The 10,560-nt window shown below is 35.9% G+C and overlaps 1 protein-coding gene across 1 annotated transcript; it reads right to left on the bottom strand.

Moving 5' to 3' along the window:
- Positions 1–6,173: 6,173 nt before the first annotated feature.
- LOC148871161 (putative purple acid phosphatase 20) lies at positions 6,174–9,932 on the bottom strand. Its single transcript, XM_088971497.1, has 5 exons — positions 9,625–9,932; positions 8,584–8,875; positions 6,774–7,348; positions 6,568–6,656; positions 6,174–6,449 (listed from the first exon to the last, which is right to left on the bottom strand). The coding sequence occupies exons 1-5, from the start codon at positions 9,772–9,774 to the stop codon at positions 6,263–6,265; spliced, it is 1,293 nt and encodes a 430-aa protein (XP_088827623.1). The 5' UTR covers positions 9,775–9,932; the 3' UTR covers positions 6,174–6,262.
- Between the last annotated feature and the right edge of the window lie 628 nt (positions 9,933–10,560).

Genomic DNA, 10,560 nt, shown 5'->3' with positions numbered 1-10,560 from the left:
ACAGATCGTATCTACGTAGCTCGGAGATCCCAGAGATTTTTCGTAAGATCCACGATTACTCTACTATATAAGGACGTCAAACCCCAAGGCAAAGGCATGCGCGATTATTTACTCACTAGCATTCTAGCATTCAAGTATTCAGCTCGCATCCATAATATAGTACTAACTTAAGCATCGGAGCGACCTCGTCGGGTTAGCCACCTTGGATTTTCTGATCTATTATCTTGCAGCTTGGTCCAGTTCGCCATGCAACCAGTGTTTAGATCATCTTCTAGATAGGAGTATCTAGATCGCGCAACCATCAAAAAGCTTCTGCAAGCATTGACGAATACGATGAAGTTTGATTTGGTGGTGGCTTGTGCTTCTTGGAACCGATGATATAAGGAATACGATGAACAATGTCATTTTATAAAAACATTATCTTTTATTGATATTTAAAAAAAAATACCTTATTTTAATATTAATATGGATGATGCGCAAAAATTACATATTAGAGGAGGTAGGGTTAATTGGATACTATGCAATACCGATGCAATAAGCACGACACCATGTCATATGTATCGATACTTTGAAATTCTGAATATTTAGATTTGGAAATTGGAATACTCTTCATACGTGTTGTTCAGATCCCGCCTCACATCTCTGTGCCGTATCGGTTGAATTGGGTTGAGAATTTATAAAATTTTGAATGGGCCTAATCCCTAATTAGAGTTTTACGTTGTTAAAATCATGTTTATTTAAACCAGGTGGTCGAATTGGAAAAATTGGGAATCGATTATCTGATTGGTTTCATTTTATTCCAAAATTGTTTTTTAATTAAAAATATTGATTTAGTTAATAAACCATTGATATGGACGGTCGAACCGTCCATTCAGACAATGGTTTTTAACCATTTTTTGTGTTTTTTTTTTAATTTTTTTTTGTCAAAGTGAACAGTTTGTTTGGACCGAGTGGTTGGACCATTCAACATGAGAACCGGACCCAGAATGAATCCCCTGTCTGGTCCGATTTTAAAAATCTTGATTAAAACCCTTCAACCCGAGCAACCAGACTTGCACTCCTTCTAAGCCATTACTGGGCCCTTAATAAGATTGGGCCAGATCATCACGAATGGGTGGCAATAGAGTGGGTTGAAAATGAACCCATCCACTCGGTGTGGGTGCAATTTAACCTAACCCAACTATATCCACCCACTTAAATTTGATTCAATGGATTGTCAACCCTTTGTACAACCTGTCAAAGTGTCTAATAAATGGGTGGACTGGGTAAAAAAACTGTCACATCGACGCAGTTTACAAGCTTTCATGACACCATTACGAATTATTAGCAAGGGTTTGGGCTGGCCCATACTTGGCATACATGACGCATGTATTAGATAATGCATACATAAGGCCAAGGGGACTCATTCGAAGCCCACTGATCAAATTTAATTCGCGGGAATAGGGGTCTAAAATGGGGATTGGAATGTATCATTCTAACTTCAATTATTTGGTTGGGTGGAATTAGAATTTCATTCTATTTTTTTTTTTTTTTTTTTTGTGAAATGATATTCCCTTACTTTAAAGAATGGTTATTTTTGAAATTCTATTTCAGTTAATTTCAATTTCTATTCTGAATCTTATCTAAATCTAATAAATTATGAGAGTAAATCATTCCAATTCTAATTTTAAAGAATTTTGATTCTGATTTCAATTAGCAATTAAAGCCCATTTGGCATCACTCCTCAAGAGTGATTCTACTGATTCCGGTGATTCTTTGGATGAGAATCACGTTCGGCTCAAACCAATAGATCAATTCTCATTCGGACCGGGATGAAAAAACCAGTACAGAAACACGATTCTGCAAAGTGAAAAAAGTGACTTCTCATAAATGCAATTCTCGCCACGTGTGGACACGTGAAACTGAGGGCTGTAATGTTAATTCGGTTATTCTTCTAACGTCACCCAATCAATCTTACCCCATTCTTTTCTTTGTTCTTTGTTCTTTCCCTTCTTTCGGTTGTTCTAGCATCAACGTCTCTAAAGTGCTCCGGCACCGGTTAACATTTCAGGTGAGAATGTTAGTCTTTTTGACCTTTTCACACTTTTCTTCCTTGTATTTGTTGCATTCAATGTCGGCGATAATGGCTGTTTTTAGTACATAAGAAATAGATGAATGAAAAGCGGTTAACATTTCTTCCTTGAAAAGAAAAATACGGTAATGGCCGTCTTTTTCACACTTTTATTCCTTGTGGGTCCCTTTTTTAATCCCTTCTCACAACGAAACATGGAAGAAAACATATCCATTGACATAGTTATCAAGGCGACGCCTAGGCGATAAGGCACCGTTTGGAGGTTTGCCCTGCCTAATCGTCAAGTAGTTTTTTTATAGCGTGTTATATAAAATTTTTTTATATTCTTAATTTTTTGATGTTATAATTATAAAATAGATATTTTTAAATTAATTTTTTTTTATGTTTATATACTAATTTTTTTATTTGTTAGGGTTTAATCAACACAAACATTGCTAAATGCTGTATTGAACCATCAAAGACTTCAAAACTTGAACCAATAAGCAAGAAAGAACATAAAATGTTTCCCAATCAATACATTTTTTTTATTTTTCTTTACTAACTTTGTGTGTTTATATACTAATTTCTTCTTCTTCTTCTTCTTCTTTTTCTTCCACCTTTTATTTTCTTATTTTTTCTATAATAGAAATAGGGGTTCAGCCCCCATATTTTTTAATAGAAATAGGGGTTAAGAAAAAAAAAGGCTAATTTTTTATTATTATTTCTTTAGTTTTTAAAGATTATTTATATTGTAATACTTAGTTAATTATTTATTATTGTTATTATTAAGTACTTAATCAATGATTTTATTATCATAATAATTATTATAATTAAAATTTTCTGTAAAAATTTAAAGATTAATCAAAATATAATATTTACTTAATTATTTAATTAAAGATTAATATTATTTTTAATTAGAAACGGTGATGATTATGTTCTTATATTTTTTATTAATAATCAGTATTTAGTTATTGAGTATTGTTGTTATAATAGACATTCTAATTACACTAAATTCTGATAATTGAAATAACTTTAATGCACAATCATTTTTTGAACCGTAGGGCTCTTAATTAAGATTAAAATTCAAATTTATTTGTGACCGAAAGTAACCACTTTGACAATTTTTTAGGAGTGGATGAACCCACTTCTGGAATGATGTTTAATTAAATATTAGGATGCCACGTGTCCACGTGTTTGAAGTTTGGGGACTGTTGCCTGAAGAAAGTAACAACATGTCCATGTGTCCACATGTCCACGTGTCCACGTGTCTACTTCTTATTTGTTTGTACAAAGTAAAATGGGAAGTTAAACAAAATGACCTAGAGAACGGAGGTAGGAAGGGGTTATTTACATGTGAGGAAGGTAGGATGAAAAATGATACAATCCCCACTTCATATGAGAAGGAATTGAGGTAGAAGGAAGATGGTGCAAATTTTGCATCCCAAAAATTCTTAGAGTACAAAAGTGGAAAAAGTATAATTTTTTGTGTTAAGTAAGGTGGCGTTTGATAACACTTTTAAGAGGTCTGAAATATGAAAACATTACTTTTTAGACTCTAGAAGTGTTTGGGTTGCCTCTGAAAGTTGATCTGAAATGCAATTTCAGATTTGAAACATTTAGATTGCCAGCCATCATTGAACGTGTTCAGATGTGTTTCTAATGTGTCCAAAAGTCTAAAATGCCCTTTTTAAACCCAAGTTTTTTTCTCATTCGAGCTCTTGAACGACAAAGGACTTGCCACTTTCCAACTATGACACTACCTTACCGACAAACACCTACTCATCGGTGATGCAACGAACCAGCCTCCTAGCGATATAGGTTTCCATTTTCTCGATGATCTATATTCCAGCGATCAACGGCTATTAGGGTGATCTATATTATGTTATCTTGACGACCATCGGTGACTCATTTCTTGGAACATTTTTGCTGATGCCAACAACTATGGCAGCAGAGAGAGAGAGAGAGAGAGAGAGAGATAGAGAGAGAGAGAGAGAATGGAGAAATCGAAGAAACCCTATAGTCACCGGCGATGGTGAACTCATTTTCGTTCTCAGTTGTTCAATCTCTCTCTCTCTCTCTCTCTCTGTCCCCCTTGTCTTCCAGCCACCGCCACTACAACTCTCAGCAGCAACGTTCAATTTCCCTTTCCCTCTCTCTCTCTCTCTCTCTCTCTCCCCCTTGTCTTCCCGCCATCGCAGCTATAGCGGCCTTGTCTCAACATTAGCGTTCGATTTCCCTCTCCCTCTCCCTCCCCCTCCCCCCTCTCTCTTTCTCTCTTTCTCTTTCTCTCTCTCTCTCTCTCTCTCTCTCTCTCTCTCTCCATCTCTTCTGCACTCCCGACCACTATCATTGTCTTCGCCTCATTCTCTGCCTCTACAACTAATGTAAAATGGAAAACCAAATTAATTATTAAATATTTAATAGTTTTAAGATATTAATTTGCTAATTATTAAATACTTTTAATTACTTCGTAGACTTTATTAATATTTTTTATTATTTTAATTCTTAATAATTTATTATTAGTTTATAAATTTATATGCATTTCTAATTTTATTCTTATTTTAATAAACTATTTGTTATTTTTTATAATTTTTAGTTGTATCAATTATTAATTATTAAATATTTTAATAGTTTTAATTTAATAATTTGATAATTATTAAATATTTTTTCATTGCTTCATGGACTTTATTACTATTTTCATTATTATTATAACTATTAATAATTTATTTTAATATATAAATTTATATGTATTTTTCAATTTTATTCTTATTTTAATAAATTACTTTTTGTTTTTATAATTTACTCATATTTTTCAATATTATTTTGGATTTAATAAATTATCTTTTATGAAATAATGCAAATTGAACTCAAAATCACCAAATATTTTGTTTTAGGGGTAAAATAGTAAAATCAATGAATTTCAGATGTTGAAGGGTTGATCCAACATAAACAACCTTATCTATTAAGAGTCTCTAAAAAGTAGAAAAGCATCTATGTCTCTTTTCAGATTTTAGACACTTTTAATATATTTTTACCTTTTTAGATTTCAGAATTCAGATTTATCAAACGCCACCTGAGAATGCAACTCATAATTACAAACAAAAGTTTTAAAAATTGATCCGAAAATGAAACCACTTTGGCTTCTGTTATCTGATCGACTTAGCAGTCCAATCATCCACGTCGAACAGTTTAATCTGTTAAATAATGTATATTACATCTTGGCCTTTAAATTAGAATATTAAGGTAAGATAGATGACTTAGCTAAAGGAATCACGAAAGAAGAAAAAAGATAAAAAAGGAGAAGGTGGTGGCTGCCTCTTCCCTCGAATCTCTCTCTCGTGATTAATAATTTAATAGTAGAAACTGCCATAACAGTGGGTTGACTTGATTATGCCTAAGAATGTAGACCCATAATGTTCTTAAAATCTGTCCATCACTCGTTGCATGGGTGCAACAGTAGGCTAACACAACTCGCTGGAATTTCATAAGAGGGTATATTTGATTTTCAATAAGATTCAAATTCGAATTTGATTATCTTATTGAATGTCCGATTCAATTTGGGTTGTAGTAAAAAAATTTAATGGTATATTATAAATAATATATTATAAAAGAATTCGATGATATATTATAAATAATATATTGAATCGAACATTCAATAAGATAATCAAATCAAATTCGATTTTAAATCAATCTTAAAAATCCGATGGATTCTTATTGAATTCAGATCGATTGACCAATCGAATCGAATATGCCCTCTTATCGAATTCGGCTACATCGGTTTGCATCCATGCAGCGAGTTGTGTTAGCCTACTGTTGCATCCATGCAATGTGTGATGGACAGATTTCAAGGACATTATGCAGGCATAATCAAGTCAACCCACTGTTATGTTAGTTTCTACTATTAATCCAGAGAGAGAGAGAGAAAGAAGAGATCCCATGTGTGAAACAAGTGGACTGGGCTAGAAATTCCAGGCCCATAGTTTGTCTATTTAGCAAGTGTCAATCCTAGCAGAAGACTAAGGTCTGGAGCTGCAGCCCACCCCATATGTGAGGATTGGGGCACCAACTCACAAAGTCGAAGTGATGGCCAATTGATCGAATAACCAAATGAATCAGAATCACATTGGTAAACAATCTTTTTCTATTTCTCTTCTTTTGTATGCTCAGGAATCAGGATTCCACGAAGTTTTAAAAACGTTTCTATAATTTATATTACATTCGCTTGCAAGCCGGATCTGCTATGAGGCTTCTAATCCAGATTGTGTCAGCTACGACTGGTTCATCGTCGTCATTCCTATGCCAACTCCACAATGCATGGCTAGCATTCACCACCTCCAATCGGCCATGCCCGAAACTTGCCTCCCTGAAAGCCGATATTTTGGGTTGGCGGTCCATGAAACTGTTCATGCAAATGCAATGCACACAGTGGTTAAAAGCAAGAACTGAACAACCAAACAATTCTGTGAACTCAATATGAAGGCAGCAGGCACAAAAGCAAGAAGCAAGAACTTAATTACTTCTTGGCAAGGCCTTCACGATTGCCACCGTCGCCAATGGTGATATGAACTGGTCCACAGTTATTGGCTTGTCCATCATAGACTCGAGTCTGGCAATGCATTTAAGTGATCAAACAGTAAGATTTATAATAAAAATAAACCAACTGATTCATCTTCTCTACTTGTTCAGATTGAATGAAAGGTTGAAGGGATTGAAGGCAGCTTACGAAGCGTTCATAGGCGTGGACATGTCCGGCAAGAACTACGTCGACGCGAGCATCAAAAAGCAACTTCTCCATGGCTTCCCTCATGCCTTGGGCTTCGTATTCTCCTTGGTGGGCAGCATTTGAATTGTACCAAGGCGCATGGATGAGCACAACCAGCCATGGAGTCCTCTCTCTGCTCACCTTCTCCAGGTCGTCTCCAAGCCACCTGAACTGGCCTGAGCTTGGGCCGAAGTCTGTGTATGATCCCAACATGATGACATGGACTCCGGCAACTTCGAAGGAGTAGTAGAGGTTGGAGTTGGACCCACTCTCCTCAAAGGGCATATGCCACCTGGCATTGTAGGATGTGAAGGAATGGGAGTGGACGATGGGGATCTTCTCTACCTCGTGGTTGCCCTGTGTCACCATCCAAGGGCGTTGACTGGCAAGAGGCTCCACTAGACGACCAAAAGAATCCCACAGCGGCTGGTAACAGTCTGCATAAGATAGGTCTCCGGGCAATATCAACACATCATAGTTTGATCCTTCAATATGCTGGAGGGTCGAGTCTGTCCACCCGGTCTGACCCAGATCACCTGAAAATTTTTTTGAGGAAGATTTTTCGACAGCTAAGATGGTAAAAAAAAAAAAAAAACTTATTCTAGGGTCTTGGCTTTGAAAATCTAAACCTTTTAATAAGTGGTTCAGTCTATCAGGTTTTTAAAAATGCATTTGAAGGTTATTTATTAGGTGAAAAGCTTCAAAAGCTTCATTCAAAATTGGGTAAAATATAAAATCCTCCCCTGATGTTATTGACAATCATAAAACCTCCTTTATGGTTTTCTTTTCACAAAAACCTCCCCTATATTAGTTTTTCAAAAGTATCGATTTTACTTTTATATCTATAGATGAAAATTTTATTAAAATACCCTTAGAAACATTTTTCACTTTTAATTAAAAAAAAATCTTCAAGTTAGATTAAAAAGAATTAAGTAATTTTATTCTACAAAAACATTAAGTCTATTAAAGTTTAGAAGGGAATATCTGGTATTTTAAATTATATTGAAAGATGCCCTGATAAGCTGTAAGGGTAATTGGTAACTATGAAGTCCTCATTACTGGAACAAAGATGAAAAAGGAGGTAACTACAAGTTTTTGATAAATTATAGGAGAGGTTTTTATGAAAGTAAAACCTCAGAGGACATTTTTATGATTGTCAGAAATCTCAAGGGAGATTTTCATATTTTACCCTTTAAATTTAAAATTTTCTGAAACAATTTCATATTTTATTACACTTTAACTTTAAAATTTCCTGAAACAATATCATCTTTTCATATCTTTTTAGGCTCAGTTGCGAAGGAATACTAATACTCCTTCTATCCTTTCAAACTAGGAGTATAAATGCAAATATGTACGGTGTAAATATGTATTAGAAGGAGTATAAATGCAAATATGTACGGTGTAAATATGTATTATTTTGTAGAGTGCAAAACCTACAAACTGAGTGCAAAACCTTATATTTTATACTATTTTGTATATATTTGCACTGTATATATTTATATTTATACTCTTATCAAATTAAACCTTTATCTTTAGTTTGGAAAGAATACAAATAGAAATATGTAAAGTGCAAATGCATATAAAATAATATAAAATATAAAGTTTTGAACTCTATATTTGTATTTATATTCCTTCCAAACTGAGCCTTAGGTACGTATCTAAAATCCAAAAAAACCACACAGAAAAATGTACCAAACGCCACGTAAAGGGTGTTCAATGGTCATTCATATATTCAAGGGAATGCTTGCATAAATCATAAATTCATAATTACCTGCCACGGCAAATTTAATGGGAAGCTGAGCCGGCGGAGTTTTGAAGCTGAATTCACGAACCGGGTTCGACCCGCATCGGTAGTAATAAACCATATCCGGCTCCAATGGACCGATGACAACATCGTGTATTTCTCCAGATTTGTAAGTGACGTACTCATATGAGTACGTACTTCCGGTTGCAGAGTAACCGTATACCCCCGAAGATGTACCATATTCTACTGTAGCTGGAGTTGAATCCTCCGTAATCCACGTTATTCTCATCTTGTCCTTACTCACCAAAGATATATGCACCTGCAGAGGACATGCTCCCTTTTAACGTTAACCGTTGATCACAAAAGATCATATCTATTTGGATGAGATGATATGGATGAGCCCACAGAAGGTGAACCATCTTTTTGATGTGATGGGGCCATGGGGCCCGGGTTTGTGGAGATGTAGGAAGAAATAGATAGAAAATTCGGATATTCCACAACTCCCCTTAACTACTATCAGTTTGGTAACTGTTGGTGGGAGTCTTGGAGATTCCTGTTTGAAAAATTTGGAATGATCTCATCACGAGATAGATGAAGTTATTCTGTTGGGAAACAACCCATAATCGTCACCGTCGGTGGTGGACCCCAAATTGGTTGAGTGTATCAAAGCTAGATGGATCGTCTCATTAGGAAGTAGCGACAAAGGAGACTGCAGAAATGGGCTGGGAAGAAAGAAACAAGAGAGAGAGAGAGAGAGACAGAGATGTACCACAAGGAACAAAGAGAGGAAGAGTAGTTTATAAGAAATGCATCTGAATCAATAATCTTAATGGAAGAAGTCCAAAAGCAAAACTCCAGGGATTCGGCTGGATGGTGAGTGGGGATAACATTTGTCTCATATTTCTTGTTTGTTTCGGTGAATTCAAACTGAACAGTTAGAAATCGAACGATCTAATGAAATGGAATAAACAGATCGGGCAAGTAGTGATTAGTTATGATGATAAATAGACTCGGAGAGTAGCTGATGCGTATAACAATGGAGGAAATGGAGGAGAACCGGAGAAATACCTGCTGGGGCGAAGTTGAGTCGAGATCTTTGTGTAGAGGAATAACCAGGGTATCACGCGGTGGGGGACGATCATACGAGACCACGCAGTGAAGGAAGCCGGCGAAGGCGAACCCGAGAGCCATGGTCAGAAACAGCCCTCGAACAGCCATGGCGGACCGCGAGTGAAGAATGAAAACCAGCAGCGGCACAAGGCGAGAGGGAGAAAGCTGAAAACAGACAATGTAAATATGTAATGGGTTCGGGACAGGAGAGGCCGGATGGACGATGGAAGGCTGGAAGCCGAAGGCGAAGCTGCTCGTATTTAAAATGCCAAATGGGGGCATTAACGCTTCTCATAAATGCGAACAATTTTCCACGTGGATACTAATAATGGCAACACGTGTGCAGAGATAGTGGAGCATATCCCAAAATACGAAAAAAACTCTACTTTCTGCCTTCCTGGGATTCCGTGATTCTTTTATAATATTATTACTTTTGTTTTTATTGTCACGGGTACTACTTACGGGGTAACACCCATGATGCAGCTCTTACTGCTTAGTGTGAACTCTGCAACCCCTAATCCCTTTGTTTGCAGCGAGTGAATAATGTCTGCTGCAAACAAGTTCCCAAATCTTGTACGAAACAAAAGCAATGCTAACGTCACGGAAGAGCTTTTTAGATCATAAAGGGAGCAAACATAATTAGAGAGTTAATATTGGCCGTTATGTTATGGAGAAGGGGTGGCACGTGGCAGTACCACTTAATTTACGTGGTGGTAGGATAGGACATGGTAGTACACAATTTGCTTCATAGGAGTGGAAAAATCTTTGGGTACCTGAACCCCCATTATGTCGATTTTTACTAGAATATATTAGTATGTGGGAGTAGCATGTGACTATCTTGATTATTAGATCATTGGCCAAATATGTGGATATTGTTTTGAAAAATATCTCTTT

This window comes from Nelumbo lutea, chromosome 2 (genome assembly GCF_056320005.1).
Source record: "Nelumbo lutea isolate HS-2025 chromosome 2, American lotus-T2T, whole genome shotgun sequence".
Classification (NCBI taxonomy): Eukaryota; Viridiplantae; Streptophyta; class Magnoliopsida; order Proteales; family Nelumbonaceae; genus Nelumbo; species Nelumbo lutea.
The sequence above is the reverse complement of the archived record's forward strand: the minus strand, read 5'-3'. Positions and strand labels throughout refer to the sequence as shown.